Source organism: Pseudoliparis swirei, chromosome 9 (assembly GCF_029220125.1).
Source record: "Pseudoliparis swirei isolate HS2019 ecotype Mariana Trench chromosome 9, NWPU_hadal_v1, whole genome shotgun sequence".
Lineage (NCBI taxonomy): Eukaryota > Metazoa > Chordata > Actinopteri > Perciformes > Liparidae > Pseudoliparis > Pseudoliparis swirei.
In genome coordinates, this window is record NC_079396.1 from 5,416,347 (window position 1) to 5,434,541 (window position 18,195).

An 18,195-nucleotide genomic window follows, 5' to 3' on the forward strand; every position below is an offset into this window, starting at 1 on the left:
AATTGACATCATTTGAAATCATGGCACTTCCTGGTCCAAACCAGACGAAGAAATATATGTGTCCATCCACGGCATATCCCAGCATGCACTGGACAAGGGGCCGGAGCTGACGTTCAATCTATAGTTGCTTTACACGAGACATACTAATAACATATTTAATAATACGCGTGAAATATGAAATACCTGCATTAAGTCTTTCATGATATAAAAAACACACATTTTCCTGCTTTATTTTGTGACACGACAAAATCCGTGAGCAAATTTTTGAAAACCATAAGGACTGTAAACGTAGACCTGTATTAAAATAAATAGTGGTTAAAGTGGTGGGGGGAAACTTGAACTCGGAAGGTAAAAGAACACGTCCAGCTCAATTCTACTGAAGAAGAAAAAAAAGCTACTTCTATATTTCCTCCAAATGTGATCATACAGTCACGAGTGCTTGAGCTCATTTTACGAGCCGGGCCCAAGCCGTGTGACGATGTCATGACACTCGGAGACTATTAGTCAATAACTCTCCAGTGTGAAAGAGTATTTAAACGGTGATTTATGACGCAACAATCCCCTCCCCCACACCACCACCCCCCACCCCACCATCCAAATCAACACCCCATCCTTCCCTCTAAATACAGCCGACGGTGCTTCTGGTGCCGGCTGTTAAGTAAAACAACAATAATCGGCTGTTGGTAGGAAAGAGCTGACGTTGTTGGATAGGATTTTGACTGATAAAAAATAATGTATTGCAGTAGTTGACGACTCTGCCCTGGTGTGTTTCGTCCAGAGCCCCTTTTAATGGCAACATAAACACTGCGTGGTTTCTCCTTTGGGCCACTTGCATTCACTCGCAATAACGTGATGACGTAATGCGTGCTGACGACGTGGGTTCACACGGTGATACGTAAGGGGCCGGTCACGGTTACAAATGTAACTAGAACGGGCACTCGGTAGAGCGCATACCTTCGCATATCACAAGATTGGGCATTGAATTCTGAACATTTTGGCATTAGTTGCATGCCAATTGGATAGAAATTGACCGTGCTATGGTAAAAAGAAGATTTTGACCTTTTCATGACCTTTACCTTTGACCCGATTGATCCCAATCAAATGGTCCCCGGATAATAACCAATCATCCCACCAAATTTCATGCGATTCGGTTTAATACGTTTTGAGTTATGCGAGTAACACGCATACAAATAAATAAATACACGGCGATCAAAACATAACCTTCCACATTTTCAATGCGAAGGTAATTACACAGAGAACAGGATAGAGCATGGACATTACAGAGGGGAAAAGGCAACGAGAAACTCATGCTGCTCAGGTTCAGGTTAGCGTTGGACGGAGAGAGAAAAAATGAAGCCCCGTTTTGCTACTGCTACTGCACTTCGGTTGAACGCTCACATTCCTGAGGCCGAAGCCTCGCAATCGTCAACGCAGAAGACGAGGTGACGGAAACACAAACCGTTCTGTTTGATTGCATTTTTAAAGAAGGTTGCATTTGGTGTCTCCGCCCCGTGCGTCTCTCTCTTTTCTAAAGCGTGCCGCTTGGGTCTGAACACCCTGTAATTCACACTTTGATTGCTGCCATATGTGATCGGCCACTTCAGAATCACCTTTAAAAGTACAGGAGAATCAGAGGGCCAAAAAAAAGAAAGGGAAAAAAGAGCCACATGAGAGTTTCAGCAGTTGTGCCCAAAATTAGAGAGCGCAGGATTTATCCATTTCTTAAAAAGAGACCGAGCGACAGCGGTGGTCCAGTTGACATTTAGAAGGAATATTCCATTCTTAGACTCACCAGGTTTATTAATGGCTTTTTTTCGTGTGTAACAGGCCATGCAAATGAGGTCAGTCTGACCATTTATCTATGCAGAGCCATTAGGTTTTAGGAGGCATCTGAGAATACAGATCTGTGGTATTGAGCGTTTCACCGGCCCTTCTGCGGGAGGACAGTTTCAGCTGCTCCGGTCGGCTCCCGGAGGACTCCGGAGCGTAGGCAAAACAGATTGGCACGGGGCTCGCAGGCCAAAAGACGGGTATGCGTTGGATCTTTTTATTATTCCGGCCTTCACCAAGTCCAGAATAATGGCGGCGATAGAAGGCAGCACATGTGCATCTTTACGGCACCACAAACGGGCACCAGTGTAGCTAAGCGAGGCAGCAGCGGCGGCAGTAATTCGGGTTTCAGCTGTGCATACTGGGGAGGGGGGGGGGGGGGATAAAGGAAAAAGAACTGAACAGTTTCCTAGCCATAATAACAGATGTAAAAACAGCAACTTGTTAAGAGGGCACCATTTCATCAAGTTTTATCTCCCCCGGGCGTTCTTGTAGTGACGCGATTGGTCTCGTTTGAAGTCAGGTGACCTCCCACGTAACGAAAGAAGCATGCCGATAAGTATCGCCGGTGCTCCGGACGACCCGCCCTGACACATCTGCCAACAGATACACGGCCTCCGCTTCCAGTCGCAGGCCATTTTCAAAACAAACTGGAAAAACTATTACCGTATCGTCCAAGATCCCATTCTGAGACACCGACGGGGGGGGGGGGGGGGGGGAAGAGAGCCCCGAAATGACCATTTGTATCCATCGTCATCGTTAGGATTTAGAAGAGGATAACGGCCTTGAAGTTGGGGCAGTCCATTTCAATGGGGTCAACATTCAAAACATCCCGAATCACCATGAGAGTGGTCTTTCAGTTTGTAGCTCTATGTTAGTAAGTGAGACGAGGTGAGTAAGACTAAAATCACAAGTGTGTTATATTATTTATTTTCACATTGAGCCAAAGAACAACGCAGCCCCATTGGGGTTCCAGGCTTAAGGCCGTGACTACTTCTGATGGATACCCCCCCCCCGCTCCCCCGTTGGTACACTCAGAGAAGATGACCACGGGTGTAAGAAAACCGGATACCGCGTCGGAAGCGTCTGAATTAAAAAAAAAATATTTAGAGAATAAAAAAAGCCTGCTAGCGCTTCCCTTGACTCCGCCTCCCAGCCTCCAGTCGACTGTTGCTCATTCGCATGAACAGAGGCAGCAAAATAACTCTAGGTTTGGATGGTAGATAATTTTGCAACTTTAAGGATGTATAGATTTTGAATAAAAGCTCAAAGTGGATTCACCTCGACAACAAAATGTTTTTCGATGATCCGCTGAATTATAGACGTCTCTTTCCTAATGCAAGAAAGTATTTTTTGGGGCCACGGAAATGATCATTCCACACCGTTGGCCCACTCTGAAGTGTTGCTTCAAAGCCTGGCGTTCTTCCTGGGGGTTTGAATATGACGTTTTGCTTTGTTCTCTTTTGTTTGTGACAACAAACATACAAATGAAGTTTGACAGGAGTGGAGAATGAGAACGGTCTCAAATGACACGCGATGACGAAATGATTCGTGCATTTTCGCTTGAGTATCCATTCTCACGCGTGTATATGAAAGCGTTTGACTTTATTAAATCGGATGCAAAAGTGGGTCACTCTTTAAAAAGTCCCAATACGGTCGTCGTGGTTACGTCTCCCTCCAATCTGGCACGACAAACTCAACTGGGGGTTTGGTTGGACGTCGATCAGACTAGAAGCCAGAGATCGGATCCTGAAGGGCGGGGGTGGGGGGGATGGGGGGGATCCAACAAATTTCAAACCCCGAAAGCCAAAGCTGCTGCTGCTGACTTTTCGGATGCAGATGCAAGAAATAGTGTTTTGTCTCCGAGTGTGTCGACGTATCACGTCTCTGTCTCTTGTGAGTCCGAGTCAAGTAATTGAGGTTGAAACCAGATCGTATTCAGACCAAAGAGGAAGGTCAACGGTGTGTTCTATCTGCAGCACGCTGAACGGTTAGGGGGAATCGGTGTGTATTCAAGGTCTCACCCATCCTGCACAAATGGTCCCACAGTTTAATATTGTTCAATTGAGTGAAGTATGAAACATCCCGTATCACTATGACCAGCTGCTGTAACCAAAAAGCTGGAATCCGGGACTCCATTTCCTCTTCAGCGGTTTTAAAACCATCTAAATTGTTCATGAATATGACAAAAAAATATATATTTGACTAATCTAAAAATACATGCATGAGTCAATTTCTGACATACAAAAAGCTCTCCCCGGATTTCAAAAATGACATTTACATGCATCTTCCAAAATGCTAACGGCCTGACCTTTAAAAGCGGAGCCGTTTGCTCCAATAAGTCACCCCACTAAGCCTCCCTTGTCTCTAAGAAGTGTGTTAGGCCGCCTGCTGCCAGATGCGTGCACGTGGTGGTTGGACCAGATTTATATTATATTCATGTGCGTCCTGATGTTTCCAAAAACACATCGGACCACCTCGACGGGGGCGGCTCTAGAGAGGTTCGGAGATGAAAGGGAGTCAGAAAGGTACATGGTAAATCCTATTAAAAAAATAATACAAAAAAACACAAGAACTGTGGTATAATACGGGGTAAGATCAGCCTCAATAATTGCAAATGCACACAGACAGACTCACAAATGCAAACACACAGATTCACAAATGCACAATTCACAAATATATTTGATTTACAATGTGATTGGATGAAAATGAGGGCGACATCTGATTGGCTACAGAGAGGTCTATGTTGGAAAAAAAACGCATTTGCGAATCGAGCCACGGCATGGGGAGTCTCAAAATCCCACAAACAAATACGGTGCGATCGACAAACAAACAAATCGTAATTTATTTATGTGTGCATTGAAACGTATTTGTGAAACGTTGTGCGTGCATTTGTAAATTGAATATATTTGTGAATTGTTCTGTGCCCGTTTGTGAATCTTTGCGTGTGCATGTGTGAGTCTCTACTCTGTGTGTGCATTTGCAATTATTGAGACTGATCTGACCCCGTGGTATAACGGCTATCAAAGTGGACCAACAAACAGCTCTGCCCTGCGGTTCACTTGCCGTTTACCATCCGGCCGACTGGAAAAAAGAAAATCATCACAAATTCCATGACGATCTAACATACGGACCCTTTAGAATACTATCCATCAGGCTCGTACAGATGTAATTAAAACAACAATAGATGGACCCACACAGTGGGATTTTGAAAAGGATTCCATGGGTTGATTTAGAGTAGTTTTTTCCAGCTGTTTCAGAAATGCAAAGAAGTGTATTTGTGATTAGTTATTGTGGCCCACCTGAGTCCTGACTGGACTTCGACTCGGTGAGACTGACGGCGGAGGCGTCTCGGGATTGGTCGATCATGCCGATGTTCACCTTGTGCTTGTAGGGGTCCAGAGCTCCGAGGAGACCCAGCACACGGATAGCCTGTTGGGACACGGCGCAGTTAGCAAGCGCCCACTGAGCGGCAGAGAACAGCTTCAACAAGACGATCAGTCACGACCCGAAATAAATCGTTTCAAAAAAATTTAAAACAGGTCTTTTGCTATTTGGGGTTATACAAATTTAATTAATGGTGCGGTTGTATTGCTGCTAGACCACCCAACCAGTTTACCAACCGCTGTGAAAATGTTGTTTTTGAAAGGCTGAACGCCCAAACGGATATGGATTGAGGCAGAATATTTAGTTCTTAAAAAAACTTTTAGACTTTACCACTCTCCGGTTATTGGAAATGCGTGGAGCACACATTTTGGAAACTATTGTGTTTGCAGGAATCAAATACTATTAATATTGGGTGTATAAATATGGGTTCATAGGGAACGAATAGACGTGCAAAAAACAAAAAGATCTGTGCAGCCCCGAGTCCCCGCTGGAATCGCTAGTGTGTGCTGTGGATCCAAACTCAACACAGCTTCTCGCTGCTTTCCCCGCAGGAAGCAGAGAATTTTCTTTGTTTTTTTAAAGGCGCTACAAGCTGAATGTATGATACTTAAAAAGACAGACTTTCAGTGGGAGTGTTCCTTTAATAAAACACGACAACATGGAAAAATAAAGACAAGTGCTTGCGGTTACGGTGGTCGTAGTTTGTTCCGATGCCGCGGCACAGGGTGCGTGCGGTCATCCTCGACCGGCGACTACAATTGGAAAATGAGCCCAACTGGATTTCAGATGCATTTGATTCTGGATCCAGGGGCGAGAAACGCCAGAGCCTCATCGACAACGCTCTCCCTGAGATGCACGACATGGAAGAAACTTTGGCAATTATCACTTAAGTACCAGACAAACTACGGAAAATGTGTGTAGCCTCATTGTGATTATAATTTACCAGTCGAGTCAATACACTTAACAGACCTGTCAGAGTTCATACGCATGTTGGCCAATGGATTTCCATGACCTTTCCATGACTTCAAACCAAATTTCCATGACCAAACATTTTGTGAAATCTCAGGTGTATACCCGAGGAAATACCTTAAATGGCACAACTGAACGAGACACAAGTTTGATTAAAAAAGAATAAATATTTATATGAATGTTTTATTATTTCAAATCAAACTGCCTAAATGAATATATGAATATAACACATTTCCATGACTTTTCCAAAACGTTTGTGATTTCTTTATTTTTTTTTTTTTTAAAGGACTTTTCCAGGCCATTTTTTAATTCCAGGTTTTCCACGACCGTACGAAACCCAGCATGTGTTGGTGCAGTCGATGTGGACAGGTAGTGTTTCTGGTGACTCACAGAACGACAGTCGGGTTCACGTTGCTACCGAGGCAACCGTGTGGGGGGAAACTGGGACCAGAAGTGGCATACCTCTCTCCTGATGCCCTGGTTTTGTTCCGTCTTGAGGAAGTTGAGCAGCACATCTAGAAGGGAGGGGTACTTGCGGTAGGGCTCCACCACGTAACCTGTACTCGCCACCTGCTGGCCCAGTGTCCACAGCGCCACCTGGTGGAAAGCACAACGACCAAGAAGGACGATCACATTTGGGACGCACTCTTCTTTGCATTCTTCAAACATCCTCTTTCTATTCAACAAACAATGCAACGGCTTCTTTGTCTGGATTTTCATGTCTTCTTGTTGTACACTTTTCTCCATTCACACGGGTGTCAAATTAATTGACAGCCATTCTATTCAATTCAGTTTATTTGTATAGCCCAATTTCACAATTTACAAATTTGTCTCGGAGTGCTTTACAATCTGTACACATAGACATCCCTGCCCCAAAACCTCACATCGGATCAGGAAAAACTCTCAAATAACCCTTCAGGGGAACAAAGGAAGAAACCTTCAGGAGAGCAACAGAGGAGGATCCCTCTCCAGGATGGACAGAACAATAGATGTCATGTGTACAGAAGGACAGATTTAGAGTTTAAATACATTCAATGAATGTGACAGAGTGTATGAATAGTTCATAGTAGGCGTATTCCACGATGGAGACCTCCACGATCCATTCTAGCTGCCTTCAGTCCCCGATTGCCGTCATGGCCACTACTTTTTAATTAATCCTCTCTGGGTGAGCTCCTGGCACACGATCCTTTCCAATGCTTTCAAAATTTAGTTTTTTTAAGCGTCTTAAAATGTTTCCAGAAATGACATCCTATTATGTAAACGGGAGTAGCCGTGAATTTACTGTACCCAAGAAATACATATTTCTCAGAACGTAGGAAAAGATAAATAAATAATTAATTAGAAGCAGATTTTGTCGGCGTACCTGTCGTTTGGCCAGGGAGGAGGAGTCCTGCAGCATGTCCATGATGATGGGAAAAAGCTCGTCCATCCACTTCCTCATCTCCAGGCCACTCACCTGACCGGGTAGGCACAGGAGAAGGTATCACAACCACGCTACCTAAATGTATGACACTACTCTAAAAAGGGATGTTATAATTACCCAGGGTTCACACACATGTTGACCAATGGATTTCGAGGAGCTTTCCAGGACTTTAAACCAAATTTCCATGACCAAACATTTGATGAAATCTCAGTGTATAAATGACACAAATGAATAAGAGACAATAAGTTTGATAAAAAGAATAAATATTAATATAAATGTGTATTGTTTTAATCAAACTGTGTAAATGAACATGTGAAAATAACAATATTCCATGACTTTCCCAAAACTTTTGGAATTACATTTTTTTAAAGGACTTTTCCAGGCCCGGAAATAACCATTTTTAAATCCAATGACTTTTCCAGGTTTTCCATGACTGTACGAACCCTGATTACTATTCTTTCTTCTGAATATATCAAACTACAGTCCTTATGTGTAGAATTCGGAGCATTGGTTGGAATATTCTGACGCGTTCTGTCTGTGTGTTGCTCTGAAATAGACTTACTCTAATTATGGTACGATTCAATAGGGTTGAGAGAAGTGTTCTACTGCAACATTTTCTTGCCTCTTGTGTGACATGACCAAAAATTAAACATTTTCCAATTCTACGCATAGTGGCTAAAACATTTTGTTTGTATTCCCTACGTTTTCTCGTGTCTCCCTGCCGGGCGTCTACCTGAGAATCTCCTGCACTCGGAATGAACTGCAGAGTCTGCCTGCCTTTAATTGTGCTTTCCTGACTCCTCTGTAGGGACCATCGAATCACCTGGACGAGTGGGAAGGGAGGGTGGAGCAAAACACAGGTCCGTGGGCGGAGACCTACTCTGAACTTTACACCTCGGAAAAAGGACACGCTCAGAAATGCTCGCATTATTAAAACTCTGTCAGTGAGCGATAATGTGCACAAAAGGAAGAAGAAGAAAAAACATTCCGCACAGATTTACTGGGTTTCAAATCAGCAGCAGCTGGAGAATTAATATGATGCACATGCTAATAGTGTCCTCTTACAGCTTCAACGAAATTTAAGCCCCCGGCCTTACCTGGGCCAACTCTCCGATGGTGGCGAGGACACTGATGACCACTCCAGGGTTGGGGTCTGTGTCTTTCAGCTTGAGGATGAGAGCCTGCAAATGTTTTAAAAAAAAGATTTTTAAAAAAAGATAACGTAATCACTTAACCCAGTGATCCCCATCATTATAATAGGAGCATTAGGAAATTAAAATATAAGAGTCCTCCACAAACTTTGGATCGCCCCCCTTTGACATTGCCCTTCTATTTTTTTCATTTCACCCATTCTTCTGTCTCGTCAAAACCTGGCGCCTACATGACCCACAATGCAACACTCAGCAGACTTTTTAAGTGTAAAACGATGGAGAGCTTTGCAGCGGAGGTACCTTGAGGATGGGCTCCATGTACGGGCGTATGAGTCGCGGGGCGTTGGAGACCAGGTGACCGAGCATGCGGGCGCTCTGCTCTTTGTTCCTGCCGACGCCGCTGTGCTCCAACTCGGTGAGGATCTGCAACACAATTCAAAGCGGAGATAAGTGCACAGGCTTCTATATCTGGAACGCGTCCATAAAAGGTTAATGCATGGTGTACATAATGGTGTCTTTATAAAACCGTCACTAGGTCTTTGGATGTTTAAACTGTGCACAATACCACAGCCTTTGCTGCCACCTAAAGGTGTCCAATTGAAATGACAGACACCAGATCTTTTCAAGCAGAACATGTATGTACAGATATGTGCATGATGATTTTTTTTTTTTTTTACATCCTCTTCATCATGTTAATTTATGAGTTTTAGAATATAGATTAATATAATATCTCGAATTTTTGGTCCAAAATAGTTTTCGTGATTTCAAGCACACGCCCAAAATCTCTATTTAAAATATAATGAATTAGCCTCTGTGGAAATTAGATGAATAAAATGATATGAAAATCGGACGACACAGGCCAGCCTGTAACCCCGGCATGATGTTCACAAATCACAACGTGTCCCTCGTGTGCGGCCGCTGCCAAAACATCTGGCCACTGCAGTGCGTGCCGGGTGTTCAGCCTCTCCTACCTGGATGAGCATCTTGCGTAGGAAGGGCATGACGAAGGCGGGGTTCATGCTGCTGAGGCGGCCGATGGTGCAGATGGCCAGCTCTCTGATCTCGAACACCTCGTCGTTCAGCGCCACAAACAGCGCCTGCAAGTTCTCCGCCTGGGCCAGGTGAGGGTCGAAGCGCTCGTCGAGCGATGCCAGAACACAGTACCGGATGTCTGGGTCTGCGGGGATGACAGGGTTCATACACATGTTGACCAATGGATTTCCATGACTTAGCACTTTGTGAAATCTCAACTATGCATAAAAAAGTGAGTAAATGTATACCTTAAAAATGACACAAATGAATGAGAGAACATAGTTTGATTAAAAGAATAAACATGTCTGTCTTTTCAGTTACGGTGCGTTCACTTGCAGCGCACAAAATGTGCGCTGCGAGTTATAAGAGCGTGTGCCGGCTTATATTTTGAGCGTCATTCTTTTAAAAGCATATTAATAATTGAAAACTCAGCGTAAATACACATATGAATATAACACATTTTCCATGACTTTTCCAAAAACGTTTGGGACTTTTCAAGGCCCGGAAATAACCATTTACAAATTCCATGACTTTTCCAGCTTTTCCCACGACCGTGCTATAATCAAATGCCCGATTCTTGCTTAACCGAGTTCACGTCCTGCCCTTGTTGTGTTCTTTTCATGCGTTACCTGGGTCGGTGATGCCGCCGACTAACAGCTTGCTGAGGACTTCGGCGACCACCTGCACGGCGGTCTGGCTGACGGCGTGGCCGCTGATCATGTGGATGGAGGGCGTGAGCAGGCGCGAGCAGGTGCGAGCCGCCTCCATGCGGATTTCCTTGTGTTCGCTGTTCAGGAAGTGGTCGGCGCAGTGGCGAACAAACTGGGTGAGGGAGTGGCCTGGAGAAAGAAAAACAGTTCGGTTAGAGTCAGAACGATCCCCGAAACGGGAGCATTGGTCATTACAACCGTCTTCGGGTTAGCTGTAGTTTAGGACAACCACCACGGGGATGACGGCGTAAGACTGATAAGTACTTGTTTTACCCTGGGATGCCGTATGATCCAGTGGCTGCCCCACGGGTCCAGAACACAGCTGGGATGTACCATTCCACACAACCGTAATTGTTTCTTACTGACTATATGCTCCCCCCCCACCACCCAATGTGGCTCCATACCTGATAGTTTATACCTCCAATTTAAATTTGTTGGAACCAAAGAAAAATCTGCATCGGTTATTTCTCCTCATGCTTTATGTTGGGTTTTTTTAAGGGCTCTGAAGCCCATATTTTAAAATCGTGAATTTGTTTTTCTTTCCATTGACTGACCCAAAGATCACTGGAGTTTGGTGAGTTAACTCTAAATCTGTCCTTCTGGTCACATGACATCTATTGCACCTGTCCATCCTGGAGAGGGATCCTCCTCTGTTGCTCTCCTGAAGGTTTCTTCACTTTTCCCTGTGAAGGGTTGTTTGGGAGTTGTTCCTGATCCGATGTGAGGTCAAAGGTCAGGGATGTCTATATGTACAGATTGTAAAGTCAAATTTGCAATTTGTGAAAAAGGGCTATACAAATAAACTGAATTGAACTGAATTGAATTGAGTTGGGGGTCTGGACATGTTCTTTCAAATCTGTGGATTTCCCTTCCCCTGTGTTTTTTTTTGACAAACAGGCTTGAAGCCAATGAAACGATCGTCCGGCTAACGAAGCCGCGCGTCTCACGCGAAAAGGTTCTTGCCTTCGAACTCAAAGTTGCCCAGCGTCCGCAGGGCGAGTGTGATGCTGCCCACATCGCTGGCCTCGGGGATGTTGGTGAGGCTCGGCGAGGCCAGCTGGTGAGCCAGGCCTTTGGGCATGCCGGGGTGACGCAGCGGCTTGTGCATCAGCACCAGGGAGAGCATCTTCAGCAGGCCGTCCTGGATGTCCTTCTTCAGCTGGGGGATCTGGCGGCTCAGGTCGTACAGCACCGCCGTCAGCGCCGGACTAGATGGACCGGGACGAACGGAAAAAACAATGTTATCACCGCTGTCGTCTGGAGACGAGGACAAGGAAGTAGGGCTAGCAGAATGGCTGGCAACGAATTTCACTTTGGATTCGTTGTGCCGCGCGATTATTACGCCATTATGAACCCGAACACGAGGGCGTTTGATGTCCCGTTGTTGTGGGATGTCCTCAACAAGTATAAAGCAGAACTAGTGGTTAGCTCTTCCGTGGTGGATGGCGGAAAATATAACAGTTTCCACGGAGCAAAGCAATGGAGATAGCCCCGCCCCCTATAAGGCACGAATGAACCACAAATAGTCGGGCAAGTAAACTCAGGCGAGTAAAGCGTTGGCAGTTCTATTTTTGAATAAAGGGTTCGAAATTAATGTTATTTTTATTAATCCGATAAATCGAAAAAATTAATCAACGGATTAATCGGTTATTAAAATAATCGTGAGTTGCAGCCCTACAAGGAAGTGCGCTTTGGTTTGTGTTTGTCGTCACGTGGAACTGTGAACGCAACTGACAACGGGACACGGTTTGGATCTAAACCCAGTCCCTTGTTAGTTCCCATCCCCCAGTCCGTCCTACCTGAGGCCCACAGCCAGCATGGGCTCCAGCAGCTCCTTGATGTCGGGTTGGATGCTGGGTCCCATGGCTCTGGAGAGCATGCTGATGCAGGTGAACACCGTGGCGTCCACCTGCATGGTCTTCTGCCTCCTGCGCACACGGAGAAAAGAAAAACACACAAGCTCATTGGCAAGTCTCCCAAAACTATTTTAAAAGCAGGTCTACCGCGGGGGACGGCATTAACCATTGAAGCACAACTAAATAAATAAAACATGACAAACTAGAACGGGCACTCGGTAGAGCGCATACCTTCGCATATCACAAGATTGGGCATTGAATTATGAACATTTTGGCATTAGTTGCATGCCAATTGGATAGAAATTGACAGCGCTACGGTAAAAAGAAGATGTTGACCTTTTCTTGACCTTGACCTTTGACCCAATCGATCCCAAAATCTAATCAAATGGTCCCCGGATAATAACCAATCATCCCACCAAATGTCATGCAATTCGGTTTAATACTTTTTGAGTTATGCGAGTAACACACACGCACGCATACAAATACACGGCGATCAACACATTACCTTCCGCATTTTCAATGCGAAGGTAATTAAAAACAGATCAATATCTCACTATGAAGAAATAGTACAGTACGCAGAGACTACAAGCGGCAAGAGCCACCGTGTCCCGTATAAAAGTCACTGACTTGTGGGCGAAATCCTTCGGCGGCAGGGCGGCCTTGATGATCTCGAGGATCTTCGTGAGGTACTGCTGGATTTCTGCCCTGACGGCCACGACCAGCAGACCCAGCGCCTGGAAAGCTGCCGTCCTCTCCTTCTCCTTCTTCAGAGAGACCAGCAGGTAGCCCATGGTGTCCGGCAGGTACTGGTCTGCACGGTGGATGGAAGAACCGCGCGGAGCAAATGGTTAAACGCGTGGATCTCGGATGACATTCGGACATTAGCTCGTCCCCACCTATAAAAGTAGGCGACTTGAAGGCAGCCAGGCGTGGGAGCAGGTTGAGGATGGTGATCTGGATCAGAGGGTTTTTACTGGTCTTGTATTTCAGCACCCACCGACACACCTGGAGAAAAAGCACATGACAAAAAGCTTGAGGATTTACCTGGTGCCATCGCAGCAGCACCGGCCTTCTGTTCAGGGTTCATACACATGCTGACCAATGGACTTCCAGGACTTTTCCGTGACTTTAAACCAAATTTCCATAATCAAACATTTTGTGAAATCTTGGTGTATCCATGAAAAAGTGAAAGCATTTAGTATTTAAACTAACAATGAGTACTTTTCCATATGTAGCCAAGCATGGTTAAATCTACACTTCCGTGGCATCGTGGATTATCCCGACCGCTTCCCTAAAATACTGTTGCTATGGCCACCAAACTTTTCAGTTACGGTGTGTTCACTCGTATGAGAGCGTGTGCAGGCTTACATTTTGAGCGTCTTTCTTTTAAAAAGCATATTAAACTCAGCGTAAATGAAAATATTAATATAATAAATGTCCATGTATCAACAAATGATTGTCAGATCAAGCACCTGCCGAAACCACAGCGCTCTTCGGCCGAGACCTACCTGGTCAAATCGTTCCTCCATCATCTCGCGGCAGTACCGACTCTCTACCAGCGAGCTCTTGGCGGGCGCCGGCGTGGCGCCGAAGCTGAGGAAGCCCTGGGGGGTGCTGTAGCCCAGCAGGCCCAGGAGGGCATTGGACTGCTGCGGCTGCATCGACTGGAAGCTGGTGAAGGGCGTGATGTGCCGGGGCTTGGCGCCGAACCCCATCATCTCCTTGCAGTACTTGTCGTGGACCAGCTGCTGCTGCGTGATCTCCTCCATCTCCTCTCGCATGCGCTGTCACGGGAGACAAGGCGGTGGGGCAGGGAAGGACATTTACTTTTTTTTTTTAGGGGGCAATTTTTACTCCCACTGACTGAAATCCAGGGGCATTTAAAAATAAATTGGGGGCACTTTTTGAAACTAGTGAAATAACATTTAACCTTTGTTCAAAAATAATAAATATACTTATACTTACAATTGTCAAAAAAAATGGCAATAATAAGACTATTAGGCAGTAAGACTAAAAGTGTTTTCTTAGATTTTATGAACAAAAACAAAAAGAAAACAAAAATTAGACAATCATATTCAATGTTATTCTTATTTCTTTGTGGTTATTTATTGTTATAATTTTTTTTAACAACTATTAACAATTCTAAATTATTTCTTTGTTTTTTATAATTCAAAATTATATTCATTATATTCTGATTGTTATATATTTTGCTGATCGAAATAAACTAAACTCAACGCAATATCTATTGATTTGTTGTGTGTGTACATACATAGTACAGGCAGTATAGACGTGACAGACCAAAACAAAACGCTTTTAAATTATATATATATACATATATATATATATATATTTCCGACATTGGGTGGGGGTGGGTGAAGGTTTTCGCTTTTGTGGACGCGGGGAATGTTCCTGGCGGTGAACGCAGCAGCCCTCACCTCTCCCTCCATGCTGCTGATGCGAACCAGCTCGTTCAGGATCAGGAGAGAGCCGTGGACCCGGTCGTCGCGGTTCATCCCCTTCTCTTTGACCAAAGTCTCGTCGAAGCCTTTCTCTGCCTCCTCGAAGGTTTGCTGTGACAGAGAAGGACAAACACTCGGGTTGCCTTTCACGTGGACATACACGACCGCTCAAAAGTTTGGTTCACCCAGAAAATGTTGTGTTTTCCATGAAAACTCACACTTTTATTTATCAAATGATTTGCTAAATGAATAGAACATATCGTCAAGACATTAACAAGGTTAGAAATAATGATTTCTATTTGATATATTCATTTTGTTCTTCAAACTTGGCGCTCAAAGGAAGGCCAGTTTTATAGATTCTCTCACCAGCATAACTGTTTTCAGCTGCGCTCACATAAAAAGGGTTTTCAAAGGTTTTCTAACCCTCCGTTAGTCTTCTGAGGCGATACCACAATGTACCATTAGAACACTGAAGATGGGCCTCCATACACCGATGTAAAGATTTCATTAAAAACCAGAGAATAGTCATTTACCACATTAACTATGTATAGAGTGTATTTCTGATTCATTTCTAATTTTTTGGTGCTTTTCTTTTTATTTCCAAGTGACCCCAAACTTTTGAACGCTAGCGTAGGCTTTAAAACGCCGGCAAACACGAGGAGGGGCGTTACTTTCGAGACATCGAAAAACACCGTACTTTGTACCACTGCGGTTTCTGCATTTCCTTGGTCTCCCTCTGCGTGGTGAGGATGAGACAGGCTCGCAGTGCAGCCACGGCCCCTTCTCGGATGGCCTGCTTGGGGTCCCACACTGCGAAGAAGATGTTGTCGAAGAAGGGCTGCACTTGCTGAAAGAAGAAGGTGGGTGCGCTCACAGCCAGCTCCCTCAGCACCAACACCTGGGGGAGGACACGAGGACATTTCACAGCTCGTCATTAAATCGGTTTATTTCTTGAAAAAAAGGTAATACGACTGGAAATAAAGGATGTGTGTCTTAGAGTGACCTTCAACTTCTTTAACCCTCCTGTTACCTTTAGGGTCAATTTGACCCCATTCAATGTTTAACGTCGGTGTTTTTTGGGGTCAATTTGACCCCAGGCTGTTTTTCACTGTGTCAAACATATAAGAAATATCAACTTTTTTATATATTTAAAGGGCTATTTAGGGAGTCAACAAACAAACATAAAGTACCTCACACTTAAACTTGGGAAACAATATTAATTCTAAGAATTTTCTGGAGGTTTTAATTGCTGGGGTCAAATTGACCCCGAGGGTAAAATATGTTCGTAAATGTGAAGGTAACAGGAGGGTTAAAGCAAACTCGGCAACCAATATCCCTTCTAACCATGCAGATCAAACGTCATCTTAAATGTGTTTACCATAACAATGTCATATTCAGTTCAGAGAATGTTGTGTCTATTCTCCATCGCACAATCCACTCGGGGGCGATGTGGTGAAGAGTATGTGAGATTGAAAAAGGACGAGGTGAAATCGTGCCACGGAAATAAAAAGTACTCGGGAAATCTTTTTGTGTGTGACTATGACAACTCTTATGATTAAGTTCATTAACATGGCATAAAAGTACGCTTTTAAAAAATGGGCTCCACCTTGCTCACATTACTGTTTTAATCACGTGATGACTGGGTTGATAACATACATGGCAAGAGTGTCTTCTAACTAGAACGACGCAAGTTACCTGAACAGCGAATGCACTTGTTTGATCAACTTAAGCCACGCCATCGGGCAGCGCAGCAGCATGGAAGCTCAGCTCTCTAAGAAACCCTCACTTTGCCCTGTTGTTTGGCAGGAAATCGATCAATCGAACTCGAACAAACAAATCAAAACTTTACAGGTGAATAAAAGGTGAATAGCAGTATTCGTGTCAATTATTTTGGTGGCCTCAATCGTTTCACTTCTTTCTGTTGATGCCTGCAGTCAGCATGAATAGCTGTCCACAAACAAATCATCAGCTATTATGTTTCCTTTAGATGGGAAGCAAGATCTTGACAATCAATCTTGTATCATCTGAAGACTAATTCACTGATATAAAAGTTAGAAAATCTATGACAAAAAAAAAAAGCCTAACTTTGATTTGATCAGTTTTTTTCTATTCCGTTACTTCCCTTGGAGAAGGGTGTTCATAACAGACTGAATAATCGCAGATGAGATAAACAAGGCCAGAGAGCAAATGTGTCACAGAGGCTTTTACTCGTCACTCGTATCTACCGAGACAGCGTCTCATTTTAGGCTATGTTTGAAACATTTTTCGTTGTTTTCTTGACGAAAACCAAAACAAGGTTGACAGCAAAGAAAAGAAATCGCTCTGAAAAAAATCATGTATATGTTTTAAATGGGTAAACAAGTTGGGAATTTCCCTCTTTACGAGCTAATTTCAATACAGTCTCCTAAACAGCAATGAGTGTGTTCTCTATTCAGGGAAAGCTCGACCACATTGTGCATAGCGTTGCATAACAAAGTTTTAAAAAAGCAACGGGACAATCTGGAGTCCAACTGTCCTCAGCCCTCATCTCCACCACACACACTGTAAACACCACGAGAAGTGGCGGTATTTCAACAACAAACCACGCAGCCCCCGTTGCCGCCCGTGAGTCACTTACTGAGGCATGGCGTCTGCCCTCATTTCTGTCCGCTCCCAGCCACTCCAGGGCCCTCTTGACCTCAAACTCCACATACTCCGCAGTAAAGGTGTCCCCTGCCATCGACAGGTGGCCCATGGCTTTGGAGGCCATCTCCATCACCCCGGGGTCGCTGGACGGAAGCAGGTTGCGCAGGTAATTGGCAAAGCGGCTGATCCTGGTGGCATTGCCTCCCTCGACTCCGATCAGACTCACTGGAACAAAATAAACAGCAATATAGTGTTTCAGTGTTTCACACATTTTATGTGAAATTCAGGACAGTCACCTATCTCGAGAGAATTACAAGAGATCGTAGGCAAATCAAAAGTAAACTTAAAGGGTACCTGTAGTGCAAAACAACAACGTGCTACATCCATTCGGCGCATCAAATAAATCATATTTACCCCGCTGCTATTGTCAACAAGTCACGCATAGCCCGAGGATTTACATTTCTTTGTCAAAATTCCGAATCCGTGGGCGCAGCCATTTTGCTAGTTATTTACTCCAGCTCAAAGCTAACTATGACGTAGAGTCGTTGAAAGGAATTCAGCCCATCCGGAGCCACTTCTACACGCGTTGCTTCTTGGGATAGATCGGTGGCCTCAAGAATTACACAATCTATATCAGGGGTGCTCAATACGTCGATCGCGGCGACCTGCCAGTCGATCGCGGCGTAGTATTGGTAGATCGCATGACATTAAAAAAAATTGGCCCGCCCCCCTGTCACTTTCTCTATAGCGCCA

At 44.5% G+C, this 18,195-nt stretch overlaps 1 protein-coding gene across 3 annotated transcripts in view; it reads right to left on the reverse strand.

The window, feature by feature from the left end:
• Nucleotides 1-18,195, reverse strand: part of mtor (mechanistic target of rapamycin kinase) — a 92,703-nt gene that overhangs the window by 72,378 nt on the left and 2,130 nt on the right. For all 3 annotated transcript variants that reach the window (XM_056421939.1, XM_056421940.1, XM_056421938.1), the window contains exons 4-18: nt 17,435-17,667; nt 15,515-15,715; nt 14,794-14,928; nt 13,867-14,142; nt 13,255-13,363; nt 12,986-13,169; nt 12,302-12,430; nt 11,466-11,710; nt 10,422-10,631; nt 9,732-9,937; nt 9,061-9,183; nt 8,707-8,790; nt 7,550-7,642; nt 6,649-6,783; nt 5,133-5,262 (exon numbers count right to left, since the gene is read on the reverse strand). In XM_056421939.1, the coding sequence (XP_056277914.1) occupies nt 5,133-5,262; nt 6,649-6,783; nt 7,550-7,642; nt 8,707-8,790; nt 9,061-9,183; nt 9,732-9,937; nt 10,422-10,631; nt 11,466-11,710; nt 12,302-12,430; nt 12,986-13,169; nt 13,255-13,363; nt 13,867-14,142; nt 14,794-14,928; nt 15,515-15,715; nt 17,435-17,667 (2,493 nt within the window). The remainder of the gene's footprint in view (nt 1-5,132; nt 5,263-6,648; nt 6,784-7,549; nt 7,643-8,706; nt 8,791-9,060; nt 9,184-9,731; nt 9,938-10,421; nt 10,632-11,465; nt 11,711-12,301; nt 12,431-12,985; nt 13,170-13,254; nt 13,364-13,866; nt 14,143-14,793; nt 14,929-15,514; nt 15,716-17,434; nt 17,668-18,195) is intronic.